Here is a 14675-nt window from a genome sequence, read left to right as displayed (position 1 = left end):
TGCTGTGTCAAATCTTAATAATCTTCATAAAAACTATTCTCGAAGTCTCATAATATCTAAAACTGTGATACAAAAGTTACTTTTACTAAACTAAAGTTACCAAAACAACTTAGTAAAATCGTATCGCCTATCATTCTTTTTTTCTTCATTCTTTTATCATATCTTGGATATTGATTTATATTGCTATTGATTTATAGTGACCATAGACAATCATGATTTGTCAATCTCAATCATGATGAGATTTTGTCATTCATTTGACAACTCTTGGTCTATAGTAGCTTTGCAGCAGGTTTTGTTATCAAATTTTACTGTGATTACATCAAAACTTACGTGTTACTTTAGTGGTTCGTTGCGTCAACGCTTGCGTCCGAGTATTAGTAGCCTATACGTGTTCTACATTTTCTAGAATATGGCAGACATGGGCGAAAAGTACAACACGAAATGTCCTGGTGTGAAGAGGCTTATGAGGGAGGCCATCGAGTTGGCCGAGGCTACAGAGGAATATTGTGCTCGTCCTCTTGAGGACAATCTTTTCGAGTGGCACTTCACAGTTCAGGGCCCGAAGGGCACTGACTTTGAAGGAGGTATCTACCATGGGAGAATATTATTGCCCAAAGAATATCCTATGCATCCACCACATATTATACTTTTAACGCCCAATGGCAGGTTCGATACAAACAAGAAAATATGTTTGTCCATTTCCGGACATCATCCAGAGACATGGCAACCATCATGGTCCATAAGAACAGCTTTATTGGCTTTGATTGCATTCATGCCTTCTCCTTCAGAAGGCACCATAGGGGCCCTGGACTACACTCCCGCTGAGCGCAGGGCTTTGGCCATAAAGTCACGAACATGGTCTTGTCCTGAATGTGGAGTGGCAGCTGCACTCTTGTCTGCTACAGCAGCTAAGCCTATCACAGAAGAGGAACAATCTGCACTGAATCAGATAGCATTCAAAGGTGAAGAGGAGCAAGCTGCAAAGCCCCCAGCTGCACCGGCTGCAGCGGAGGTGCCTCCCGCTGCGCTGGACTCAGCAGAGTCAAGCTCAGGCTTCCTGGATCAGCTGACAGAAATAATATTGGTTCTACTTTTTGGAGTTCTAGGAGTTTTTGTTTTTAGGCGCTGGAACGCCTACAATGTGTCAACAGATACCGAACTGTAACTTTCATTCCACTTATAACATTAATCATTGTCAAGGCCTAAGTATACAACTTGAAAAGATCCCTTGAAATTTTTAAATGTTTTACAAATTTTTAACATTGATTGGAGTTATGTAAAATCTGAAGAGTATTTTTGTCATTTCCATTCACTCAAGCACACTTAATAACTAATTAATTTGAGTATAGTTGGAAAAGTAAGGCTTACTTTTTCTAATTTATAAATATTCTTTGACATGTATTATGGCTTTATGTAATTATTTCTCTACTTGTTATTGAAAATTATTAATTATAAGGTCCTTGCGAATCAATAGCCCATAATATCTATGTGTACACTTTAGGTAAACTTTAATTTATTATAAAAAATAATACCTAAATATTTACCTTACACGGATTAGAAAATAGTACTTTTTATGAAAGTTTAAACTATCTATTTGTATTATCAAACATTCATTAAAATCCATTAAATATTAATCATACATTAGATAGGTTTATGGTAATGAATTGAATGATGTGAATAACTAAAGCATTGTATGGGGTTATGCATATATCAAAGATGTATGTAATGGTAAAATTTTAGACTTCTATGTATTTAAAAAACTTTACTTTGTAAATATTTTGTTTAAAATTTATGCAACGTTACACATATTTTTTTAATTAACAATTTGATTTTCTTTGTCTAACATGTGCAAACAATGTAAATATTATGATGATGAATGTTGTTATATGATTTTATTTATTATGTCCAAAGAAGATGTCTGTGATTTACATTCAAAATTTATTCTACTTTGTTCACAAGATGTACAATCATAACATTCGTATATAATTTATATACAGAACTTATTTCTTATTCAACTGTGGATAGTTCTACAAATAATTATTTAAAAAAATATTTATCATCTCAATATAATTTATAACAGCTCTTATTATGGATCTCTATAAATATTGGTAATTTGATGTCTGTATCCTGTATCACCTCTGAAAACAGAAAAAGGAAGGTGAGGTCCCTTTTCTAGAAAATGTTAGCAACCCCTGCTGTGGTTAAACCTGTATTTATACAGACATTCCACTTTTTAGACAAATGTTGTAAATCAAAGTATTTTAGCTTTGAAAATGTACTGTTTACACTACTAACAATTTGACTATCAATGTTTTATTCTAGATAATTAGTTTTAAGTGTAGCACTATATTTAAATCTTTAGTATTAAGATGAATGTACCTTGTAAAATTGTAGTATGATGTGCTTAAATGGCGATATCACAAGTTTTATTGGAATTAAATAAAATTCGTAAATTATCAGCGATTAGACTAATTAATACCCTGCCTTAATATATCTTAATTATTATGACAAAATATAAATGAAATGGTAAGTATGATGAAATTTGTAGTGACTCATCAGTTAGCAATGTGAAAAATCAACTTTTTAATAGTTTAATAAACACTAGGTAAAACTAAATAATAATTCTGAGGTTGACTGGATTTCTATATTACTCTACTCGTTTCACCTGCCATGATTAGATGTTTTTTAAAGGATTAAAAAAAATTGAAGTTATCCAAATAAACATCCAAGTTTGATCCAAGTGTGATTCTCATGTTATAACAAATAACATGATAGTTTTATCAAATTCCGTTCATTGTTTTCGTGTAACATTGCGAATGTAATAATAGCCTAGCTAGTAGATGAAGTTAAAACCAACCTTTTCTAGTGTGTTTGTGTTCCAAGCGAGTATGTACTACATAGAGGTACACAATAGTTCAAAAACAGTGTTATGTTAATGTGTGGATCTAGGGTGATGCAACATTTGAATAAAAAAATGAAACACCGTAATTACAAGTGAATATTATATTACGACATTAAAATCAAGTTAAATCTAGTTACACAATACAGCAAGTTGCTGTTTTTGTTTTATACTATACTAATATTATAAAATACAAAGCTTATTCCTCATCTTTCACCAAGGTGCCAGTGTAAAAGAAATCAACAGTGAATTTTGCATAGTCATCACATAATTAGCAATGAAAATATTTGAGTTGTAAAAACGTTAGATGTTATCCATTCACCGCAGTGCATTTCCAGCATAGAACCAGGAATAATTTTCAAGGTCTGGTTGGTTAAACATATTAAATTAAATCTGCCACATTCATGGGCATTTCATCTATCTGAGTTGAATAGTACTGTTCAATATCTCTTAAGATTCTGATGTCATCAGACTTCACAAAGTTTATTGCAACACCTTTACGTCCGAATCGTCCTGAACGACCAATCCTATGAATGTACAATTCACGGTTGTTTGGTAGGTCATAGTTGATTACAAGGGATACTTGCTGAACATCAATGCCTCTGGCCCATACGTCTGTTGTAATCAAAACACGGCTGAAACAAAAATAAATATACTAAAAAACAATTCAGTTTCAATGCAATAATGTATTATTAGACATAAGCTAGCATGGAAATGGAGGCCTATACTTATAAAAGTTTTATAAGAACAGCATACCTTTGTCCAGAGCGAAACTCTTTCATAATGTTGTCTCTTTCTTTCTGAGGCATATCACCGTGCATAGAGCTTACAGTAAAATTGGCTTCTTGCATCTTTTGTGTGAGCCAGTCCACTTTCCTCTTTGTATTGCAGAAAATAACAGCCTGGGTAATGGTAAGGGTGTCATACAAGTCACAAAGAGTGTCAAATTTCCATTCCTCTCTCTCCACAGCTACGAAGAATTGCTTTATTCCTTCAAGAGTCAATTCATCACTGCAAAAAAAGATGCAATATTAAACACACATTATTTAACTAAGGAGAAACTCAGTAGTAGATAGCATTATACGTTACACGTTCATAAGTGCCACTTGTGGTCTAAACTGAATAAATATTTTTGATTTTTATTTTATATCACTGTTAAATTAAAACTGCAACTTACCGTTTAACCAAAATCCTTATGGGGTCTGTCATGAACTTTGATGTCATTTCAAGAATCTCATGGGGCAATGTAGCAGAAATGAGCACAACCTGGGTTGCAGGCGGTAAGTAGCGATACACGTCATAGATTTGTTCTTTAAATCCTTTGTTCAACATCTCATCAGCTTCGTCAAGAACTAGCATTTTGATTGCTCTGGTCCTCAATACACGCCTCTTGATCATATCTGGAAAAAATATATAATTCATGATGTAATGATTACACAACAAGACCTTGTTATTGTATGTTAATAATTAAAAAATGATGCACTAAAATAATACTTTCACTTCTAAAATACCACACTTCATTATGTAGTATTTTTTATATCACAAATTATTGTGAGGTAGTTTTAAACAGCACATAACATCACTTGTCACTGTGTGAAATTTTGATTACCATTCATTGCTGTGTGGCATTTTATAATTTGTTGATAAGGTATTTACTGTTTATGCATTTCAACACCACCAACACCATTACCATTAAAAAAATATTATTATTATCTAAACTAAACCGACGGTATAATAGAATAGACCTCCAAAAATGAAGGGGTTAGTTATAACGAATTGGTGTTTACTTACCAAAGACTCTTCCAGGTGTGCCAGAAACAACATGTTGTCCATAATCCAGTTTCCTTATGTCTTCCCCAAGGTTGGTGCCGCCGATGCAAGCATGGCACTGCACGTTCATGAAGTCGCCCAACGCAAGGATCACTTTCTGGATCTGCGTAGCCAACTCGCGGGTTGGTGAAAGCACCAACACTTGCGTCTCACGTAAAGTCGTATCCAACGATTGAAGTATAGAAATAGAGAACGTGGCAGTTTTACCAGTACCCGATTGAGCTTGTGCTATCACATCTCTACCCTTCACGATAGGCAAGATACTTCTTTGCTGGATTGCAGACGGCTTTTCAAATCCTGCAAAAAACAGTCAGTTGTTATAATTGCCCCATGACAAAATATAGGCTATTTCGCTAGAATCCCTATAAGTAGAACTTCTGACCGAAATAAACATACCATAGGTGTAGATTCCTCGCAGTAACTCGTCCCGCAATCCCATTGAATCGAAGGTTGGGATAACTTCCACATCCTCACTTGTATCGAACTCTACGTTCGACAAATCTTCTGATATTATCTTCCGATTTATAGAAACCTCTGATGCCGTCATCTTTACAAAAATCTAAGTATTTTCACTGCTGCTCCCGGAAATAAAGTAAAAAGGTACCCACGCGTGCAAAACAATATTCTGCAAGCGAGGCAAACGAATGAAATGAATGACACATAGAGAAAAGTAATACATAGGAAATAGAGAACCCTCTCTGTCAAATTTTTGAGCCTACTAATTGACAGCCTGGTGTTAAATTCCCTGTACTTAACCTACGTACGTAACGCTCACATACATACAAGTACACGCACACATACATACATAAAGTCCACGCACACATACACACAGTTCACGCACACATAGGCCCTCATAACCTTCAAGGAATTATTGTTTTTATGATGTACAATGTAGAATTTTTTCAAATCCATTATTTTGAAAATTTTTATCTTTATGGTGTACGTATTGTATTATTTTCAAAACAATGGATTTGGAAAAATTCTACATTGCACATGGAAATGCAAATAAGTAAACAAAAACTTTTGAATTTAATAATTTTACTTTATTTATGAACACACATAATATTATACACCAAAAGCGTCTTTTCGCAAAGTTTTCAACAACACTAAAAAAGCATTTTTGCACATTGAGAAAACTCAGATCACTTGTGAACATAACAGAAAGTTTCTTCGCGATTCACGAAGGAACGAACAAAACTCCGATGAACCAGAACAGCAGCAGGTACGAAGGAATGAACTTGAATTTGACTCGACGACTCTTCAATACTTTAATAGGGCCACAGAAAACTTAAATGATGGCTAAGAAAACAAGAATGCATTTAACATAACAAAAACAACACCGGCCATTTTGGAGGAAAAACAAAGTTGCCATATGTTAAATAGTAATTTCTACTACTCTATTATGTAAATTATAACAAAAATGTCAATGTTCAGTATTAAATTAAAACAAATTAATTTCATTTAAAAAAAGTTTTCACATTGTAATTAACAATATTCTCAAATATATTTTAATTAAGAAAAAAATGAAAATATGAAGGAAACAGGAGCAGCGACATCTAGAGCGTTTTAGGGTAGTTAAAAAGTATTTGAATTTATTCACCGATGTCGCTGTTTGGAAGCAAGTTTCACTTCGATGACCGTTGTATGGAAGTTTCCACACCCTGGAATGACAGCATTACAGCAAACAAACTTTCACAAGAATTCATTAATCCCTCTCATGCCATCTCTTTTGTACATGGGAATTTAGACAGAGATAGCCATATATGAATGATCATAGACTGTCAGAATGATTGTCTATGGTTACGACGCCATGTTGCAATAATTTTTTTATTATATATTTTATAGCTTTGGACAAATATCTTTTGGCCTTATCTTTTCGTTTGTGTTTTACTTTTTCTAGCTTTAACCTTTTAGCCGCCAGCCAGCCCATATCAAAAGCGGCGCGCGTGCCAAAGGCGCGTGAAACATTAATATTTATTATCTCTTTTGAAAATAAACAAAGGCCCCTATTAAAATATAAATGAAAGTTTAGGGTTGTAAGACTTGTAAGCCATCATAAAAATACACACGAAGCAGATTTTAGATTCAAATCTTTGCTTGCCTCAACTCTTGCTGCGCGATCTATATCCAACCTATATCTTCATTTCAAATCTTTTGATGTAAATGTAAAATCAATACGACCAAAAACTAATCAATACTTTGTAAAAAATTATTGAAAGGAAAAGATCTTTAAATTGTAGATAATATTTTAGGTTTTTGAAATATAACAAAAAAGTAGAACAAAAGATTTATTTAAAAAGTCTTATCACCTGGTTGTAGATAGCAATAACAAAACGCATTTAACAACGCATTCCGATTTCACAAAAAGAACGATCATATTTGATTTTGAACGAATCAAAATGGATGCTGGGTGTGAATGAACTATGTGCTGAAAAACGAACAGCTTTTTATTGAATTGTGTCGTGGGCCCGATTATAATCGGGAATCCGGCGTCGCGTATTGTTTTGTAGTTATTTAGTCAGTGTCCAAGGTGAAGTGCCGTCGTAAACCAAATCGACTCATATATTTGTTCAATTCAGTAGTCACCGTGTCGGTAATGTGTTTATACGAAAGTTTTGGACGATCTTGTAATCCGCAGGTGGCCTTAGGATGAGGACTTTGACGGAAGTATTGAATGTCTATCTGGATCTGCGATTTATTACCGAGTTGTCGTCCTCTGCGCTCGGTTCGACATGGCGAGAGTGTTCGGACTAAAGTGCTCGTTTGCTGTATGAGCGGTCAGAAATGAAATGCATATACAGGAAGGAACAATCACAACTCTGACAACATGTACCAAAATGACAGAAGAAGTAGACAGAAGACATGGCGTAAATGGTAACAGTAGTAGCAAGGGTGTGAATGAGGATGCTGCGGCGCAGAATTCTGCTCTCTCCGCGACTGGTGGGCGGCTCAAGTTCTTCAAAGGTCAGTACCCAACATTCCCTCAGCCTATAAACAGCTGCATCACCATAACTTGCCTTGTGTAAAAAGTTACTTTGAGAAAAGCTAGAAAGTCATTCATGCTCTGATAAGCATACACAGCACATTTGAGTGAGCCATTGCCAATTGTCTGCATGCAGGCTCTGCTATTGTTGTGTTTCGTAAGAGGCTGTGTGCACTCTAGTGTAAATAAAAATTTGTGCATATCTTTCCTAATTAATTTTCAACCATCTTAGAAGAGTTCAAGACTCAAAAATTAATTAATTTTGACTCTTCAGAGATTATTCTATTTTTATGTTCAGAAATAATCTATATCCTAATACAAAAAGTTTCCTGTAACTTGTTTTGTAAAGCATTTCAAATAATCAGGAGCACAGATCAGCTGACCTAAGCAACTCTATTACTTTATTTATTGGATTATTAATATTGACTCCGAAGAAGTCTGAAAACAGATTTGATTGTTGTTTGATCCAGATTAAAAAATAATATGGCCCATAAAATGAGCAAAAGATACCATTCCTCTATAACAAAAAGTGTAGAAATGTTTACAAAACATACAACATAGTAAAATTATAGTACCTAATCTGTATGTAATTTGTGTTACTAATAGGTCCTATTACTATGTGACTGATTGGTTTGAAACTTGTTAAAATATTTGCTTTGGATCTTCATTATCATCATAGATTCATTAAAAATAAACAACACAATCCAATCAAATTGCAAGGTCAAGACCCTTATGAAAGATGTGCACAATACTCAAAACACTACGGAAACACTTTCGGTCTTAGGATTTTGTAATAAAACAGACATAACATGGAAAATTGTGATCAATATGGAATCAGTAATAGATAAGCCCATGCACTTTATAGCTCACGCTCACGGTGTGACGTGAAGAATGGTCTGGTGCCCTAGTAACTCATGAGCACTAATAGTAATCATATGCCAATGTATAAGCCATTAAAAACCAATATAGCTAAAATAGACTTTATTAAATGATACCTTACTTGGTACAGAAGGAATAAAAAACACAAGAAAGTTTGAAAATACTACTTATTTATGTTACTAGTTTAATTTACTATAGATTTAGATTACATTCAAACATTTCACACAGTACTGGATACAAATCCATCCCAATTGACTATAGAATGAAGCTAGTGAAAAATGTACTTTCTAGGCAAAATTTCTTAATACAAAAGTGGGTCCAAATATTCATAATATTTACTTAGGTACTAGTCTAACAAATTAACAATATAGTATTTTTTGTCTCATTTTTTACTAACTTAGAAATTTAAGATAACATATGCAAGCTCAAGGCTCTTTGCTCATGGGGTACATGAAAAACATGTATTTTTAGCTTCAAGGCTCAAGCCGATACTCCATAATTATTACAACAAACAAAAGTTGTTTATTACTTACTGCTGCATGAGTAGGCAGTGCATACTAAACACAATATTATTTATCTATATTCTATAATACCTTGTCTGGTACCATGCACCAGCTCAAATGATAACAGTTAGCACATTCCATAACTCAGTGAGCAAACATTTAAGGCAAGTGTCTGTTATTTGATATGAAGACCAATAATAAATGAGCTAATGAATGTCAATAGCACACAATGTCGATAATGACTGCTTGCTTGCACAGATAACTGATAGAAAAGATTGGTTAAATAGTGTATTTTTCTTGACAATGTAAATGTTTGCTTTTAATTATTTTGGAAACATTTATTAATACTTATTTAAATATTTAAAGGCAACTAGATTCTCCCAAGAGAAAAAGATAACTCAGTGAAATCCTGTCCTGACAGAATGTAGGTACATAATGTATGGAAAAATAGAATAAAGAGGTTAATTTGGATTAAAATACTTTAATCTCCCATTATTAAACAAGGGAGTAAATGTAACTATGGTCACATACCGGTTTGGCATGGTACTTCTTGGGCAAAATATCACTGAGGTTAGGTGTTATCACATAAACCTTTCTTTCTTTGTTAATTTTTTTCTTCAGTACAATGAACTAAACAGCAATCATTGGGTGGTTCCAGATGGCAAGTTCATCCTGGAGCTGGTGCGCGGCGCGGCGCGGTCGGGCGAGCGCGCGGGCTGGGTGTCGGTGCCGCGCAAGACCTTCTGGCCGCCCGCCGCCGCGCCGCCCACGCCGCCCGCGCTCGCGCCCGCCTCGCTCAGCGCCTCCGACGACAACTCCTCCGTGCACTCCTCGCCCTGGCAGCGCGACCACGCCTGGAAGCAGCCCGCGCCGCGCCGCAACGTCTCCAAAGAGCTAGCCATGTACTACTGCAGGCCCGCCTCCCTGTCCAACGCCACCATCGACGCCGTCGGCCGCCGCAAGCGGAGGCGGCCGCACGACCCCGCCGGCCTCGACGCGCCCGCCGACGCCGCCCGCCGCGCGCTCGCCAACGGCGGCGCCGACGCGAGGAACGGCGACGCCTCGCCGGAGACCCGCACCGCGGGCGACGACGCCGTCGACGGCGCGCCGCCCAGGCCCAGGGCGAGCGCCGAGGACGACCGGTGGCCCGACTACGACCGGGAGAAATATTATCACATGAAGCTGAAGAAGCCGTACCAGTATCGAAAGTTACGAGTCTACAAGAAGACGCGCCCGCAGATCCGAAGGAAGGAGCTCGCGCGGACGGTGGACAAGCTCCGCGAGCGGATCGCGGCGCTGCCGGCGCCCGTCAACGCGAAGCTGGCCAGCTGCCGCCAGGAGCACGCGATGGTGTCGCCGCGCAAGCGCATCCTGCGCGAGCTGGAGCGCGTGACGCTGGAGGACCAGGGCACCAAGCGGCGCGCCAAGACCGTGCCGGCGCTCAGCACGGCGTCGTACCCGCCGTCGCCGGGGCCCTCGCACGCGCCGCAGCGCGCGCCCGAGCCGCGCCCCAACGGCGCCGCGCCGCGCCGGGACGCGCCGCCCGCCGGCAAGCACGTCGGCAGCTACAGCATCCAGTCGCTGCTCAGCATGCCCGACGACGGCCCGCGGCGCTCGCCCGAGCCCAAGCGCTCGCCGCACTCGCAGCCGCCGTCGCTGAAGACGGAGTCGCCGAGCAGCGTGCGCTCGCCGGACCTGAGCCCGAGCCCGGACGGCTACCGCTACCGGTACTCGGCGCTGATGGCGTCGCCGGGCGCGGGGCCGGCGCGCGAGTCGCCGCCGCCGGAGCTGGCGCGCTACCGGGGCTACGGCGCGCGGCAGTGGGGCGGGTACCGCGCGCGCGAGGAGTGGCGCGAGGCGTGCTACCCCTACCCGTACGGCTACGCGCCGCTGTACCGCGCGCCGTGGGTGCACTACGGCGTGCCGGCCGCGCCGCCCGGGCCCTGGGTGCCGCTGGCTCATCCGCTCTTCACCGACCACATACCCAAGGATGAGCCCACTTCAGGTTAATATTTTTGCAATATGTTTGTATAATCGTATTCCTTGGAATGTACCTAACGATTTATAATTTTTTTTTTCTCATCGATATCGCGTTTGTCGGTCGACCTCTTATCTGTAGGTGATTTAAATTCCCGTTCTTGTACTTTCAGATTTGCCACTGAACTTGTCGAAGCACTGAGGCGGCAACGTGAGACTGAACACACACACACTAGCGGGCGCACTGAGCATTACATTTCCTCTTGGTAAATGTACTGTGAATGCCGATTAATCAAAGATTATTAAGGTAGTTTAAACACTGCAATATGTTACATATTTACATTTTGTACTATGTACCAAGTTCGAACAGAAAACTTGTGGTATTGTTATTGTTGAACGGTGTCCTATTAACATTCCATTGTTACAATGAACGATTGGCGCGGTTTAAAGTCCAAAAACTACATCCCACCTAACCCGATGTTCATAATCGTGAAGCGATTATTTTATATATTCTTTATTATGCAAATATCTTTTTGCAAGCTCGCAAAAAATATTTTTGTATAGATCGCGGTTCCTGACAGTCATTTGTCTGGAAATCTATTTACAAACTAATATATATTACACTGAAATATTATATTTTAGTATAGATGTTTGTATGCAGAGCCATGTGTGTATTTTCATACTAAATTTGTACGGCGAGTTAAATATTTTAATATTGGCTATTAATTTAGGATAAGATTCTAGGACAAACTAAACAAAAACAGTTATCAATTGTTAGCAATCAGTGCCTTGAAACAAACAAAGATATTATGAACATATTTATAATGAATGTATTAAAAAGTATTACGCAGAAAAGTTCAGGCTTCGTCCAAATTTACTAAAATGTATGATGATATGTACTACTAGTTTTATACAATTTATGATATACAATAAAAGCTTGAAGACGAACTCCTATTCCTTACTCAATTGCAAAATTCCATAATGTTTATGTTCGATCTCATTATTTAATTTAGAAAATAAAACGAGGTAAAGACTACAGTTTTGGGATCAAATTTGGATGTGTGTTTATGTAACATGTATAATAAGACATTGTACATAATTTGTGAATGGTGTATTATTGACGGAAGCTCGGGCGTAGGTTTAATGAGAGCGTTAATTAACTGCATACGATTTATATTGGTAAGAGTTTATTACCTTCAGATAATTATTGTATTTGTACAGTATTTTTGTAATGAGTATTTTATGAATTATGATGAGGAAGGGCGTTTCGTAATAGTAGTCGCAGTAGCGGAGTCGCGGCGCCCTCGCGCGTTGCAGGCTTGAGATTAACATAGTGGTAGTTCACTGCAATTAAGTTGAAGTATGGGGTTATGTATTATAAGGACAGTTAAACGATGGTAAGGGACTGACTTCTGATGTAATATTATCATTAATGGAATTGTATAAAATAGTCGTGTACTACTCTTCTACATGTCCGCCAACAAAGTTGAATTAGTGTAAATTTAGCTATAATAGGTCCTGCTCAATTTAATTCTGAGTACACTTAAGAAACAACTTTATATCAATGTTGTCTTAGAGTATTGAGAGGCAACCTCGTGGTTTTCGTCTTGGGTTATTTTATACTCTGATATTCAAACTGATTCGATGACTCTGATATTATACTAAAGGGTAGACTTCATGAGTGATTTTTGATGTTACAAGTGCGCCTTTGTCAAATTAAATGCAGTAAACCATGTCATATTACAACAGATATTTTTATTATGTTTCTGCTGACTGCTGGGTAGATATCATCGACAGAAATGAGTGGTTACGATTTTCTTAACGACATTTTTTCCCTTCTGATACCGTAGTTTATGCTACAGACTGTACTGGTTACAATGTCGCACAAATGTGCCTACGTCATTGATGTCATTAATAATGCGTTCATCAATGAAAATAGGTTTGTAGTCGTTATGACATGATACAATTTTTATAAAGATTACGTCACTGGTGACTTATTGTATTGCATGTCCAGAAAATAACCATTTATTGAATGAAATAATAGTTATAATCAGGTGATCTACTCAACATTGATGATATGTATTCAGCTAAAGCAAACAAAGCATGAAATTATGTAACATTCGAGAGCCACGCTGAATATTTATTTTGTAGTATGTTAAGTTCATTTAAATGATTTTTAAGTAATATAATACGTGTAATCCTTTATAAATGTATAACTAAGAATCATTACTTATTTGAATTTATTTAAAGTCTTGAGATAAGTAGAAGGCTATAATCTTCATCGCACAGTGCCTGTTAAGTAGTATTAGTGACGTTGAAGAGTGATATGTATTTTATTTTCGTACATGTAAAAACAAATTATACTAAATTTTATATAAAAACTATAAATATTCGTGGACGCAGCTCTCGTTTAACAGAAACATTAAAGTACATTACTGTGCCATTAGAATTAGAAATCTTATAATTACCTAACAACTTTCATGTCAGCAATATGAGTGTGTACGTATTACTGATTAAATAACTAAGTGAATTTATGTACAGTAATAATCCGTCTACTTATGACTCGGCTCATATACTACCGTCATATAATAACGTAATTGTATTTTTTTTCTTTTGTTTAACTTTTCTTTGAAATGATTGAAAGAAACAAAGAAAGAAAAAACATTTATTTGGTACCAAAAAATTATTGGACTCACTACTGTAACGTACGAGTGAAAAACACAACGTGTAAGAGAGACGATAATTATAGCCTGTTTAAACAATAATGCCTGTTTTTATCGTTATCGTGACCATTTACTAATCTGTCATTATGCATTGATAAAATATTTGGCTTCAAGTTTGTTCTAAACGATTTAAAACAAGTTTTTTTGCTTTAGTATGATAAGCTTTGTCTTCCACGTCGTTAAGACGGATTTTGCTGTACTTAAATTCGGCAAAATATTTGCTGCGTCTGAAGTTGTATATGGAATGCTTGCTTATTGTTATACAACATAGAGTAAGTGTAAATGAAAATGAGGTTCCTCTCGAGCACAACGTTGTTTTACTGTTGTTATGATAATATTTTTCTATGCAATCAAATACCACAATCTTCGAAGCATGTGATAACGCTTTTACGAAAAGTGACACGAGTATGCAAGTGTTGAAATCCACTTATATTTATCATGCGGAAAATAGTTATTAATATTATCCATTTATATTAAGAATTGTAGTTATGTACTCGAATAAATATAACTTTTTAAAACTCTTTCTTTTATTTGTGTATTCCGAAAAATATACCCATTTCGATTATGACTTTTAATTACAAAGTTACTCAGAAGTTTTGAAGCTTGAGTTTGGAGCAAATCCTACTAGGTATTGGATTATTCCACTTTATTCACTTGAGTGAAGAAAGTGGAGTTTTTAGTGTCCTCATTTCACCCAGGTGATATTACCCAGATGCATTGTTCATCTGTTCACCTGGGTTAATTAATTCCCTTTCGTCCACTAGGATCCCCCAACCCGATCCCCCAGGGGATCCCCGTGAACTCATCTGTTCATCAGAATCTCCTCAAACAAAAATAAGTATAAAAAGATGCTATCACACTGAATAGAATTTAGGATGTAT

At 37.2% G+C, this 14675-nt stretch overlaps 3 protein-coding genes across 3 annotated transcripts; 2 read left to right on the top strand and 1 right to left on the bottom strand.

Annotated features, from left to right (window-relative positions):
* The first annotated feature begins 240 nt into the window (after positions 1-240).
* On the top strand, positions 241-2459 carry LOC135080529 (ubiquitin-conjugating enzyme E2 J1-like). The gene has a single exon (XM_063975173.1). It carries the CDS (start codon positions 410-412, stop codon positions 1163-1165), a length of 756 nt encoding a protein of 251 aa, XP_063831243.1. The 5' UTR covers positions 241-409; the 3' UTR covers positions 1166-2459.
* A 529-nt stretch (positions 2460-2988) lies between these two features.
* Positions 2989-5382, bottom strand: LOC135080528 (eukaryotic initiation factor 4A-III). Its single transcript, XM_063975172.1, has 5 exons — positions 5126-5382; positions 4691-5026; positions 4077-4299; positions 3656-3910; positions 2989-3534 (listed from the first exon to the last, which is right to left on the bottom strand). Exons 1-5 carry the CDS (start codon positions 5274-5276, stop codon positions 3282-3284), a joined length of 1218 nt encoding a protein of 405 aa, XP_063831242.1. The 5' UTR covers positions 5277-5382; the 3' UTR covers positions 2989-3281.
* A 1704-nt stretch (positions 5383-7086) lies between these two features.
* LOC135080850 (protein hairless) lies at positions 7087-14312 on the top strand. The gene is made up of 3 exons (XM_063975576.1): positions 7087-7693; positions 9753-11099; positions 11245-14312. Exons 1-3 carry the CDS (start codon positions 7519-7521, stop codon positions 11271-11273), a joined length of 1551 nt encoding a protein of 516 aa, XP_063831646.1. The 5' UTR covers positions 7087-7518; the 3' UTR covers positions 11274-14312.
* Positions 14313-14675: the final 363 nt, after the last annotated feature.

Source organism: Ostrinia nubilalis, chromosome 18 (genome assembly GCF_963855985.1).
Source record: "Ostrinia nubilalis chromosome 18, ilOstNubi1.1, whole genome shotgun sequence".
NCBI lineage: Eukaryota > Metazoa > Arthropoda > Insecta > Lepidoptera > Crambidae > Ostrinia > Ostrinia nubilalis.
The sequence above is the reverse complement of the archived record's forward strand: the minus strand, read 5'-3'. Positions and strand labels throughout refer to the sequence as shown.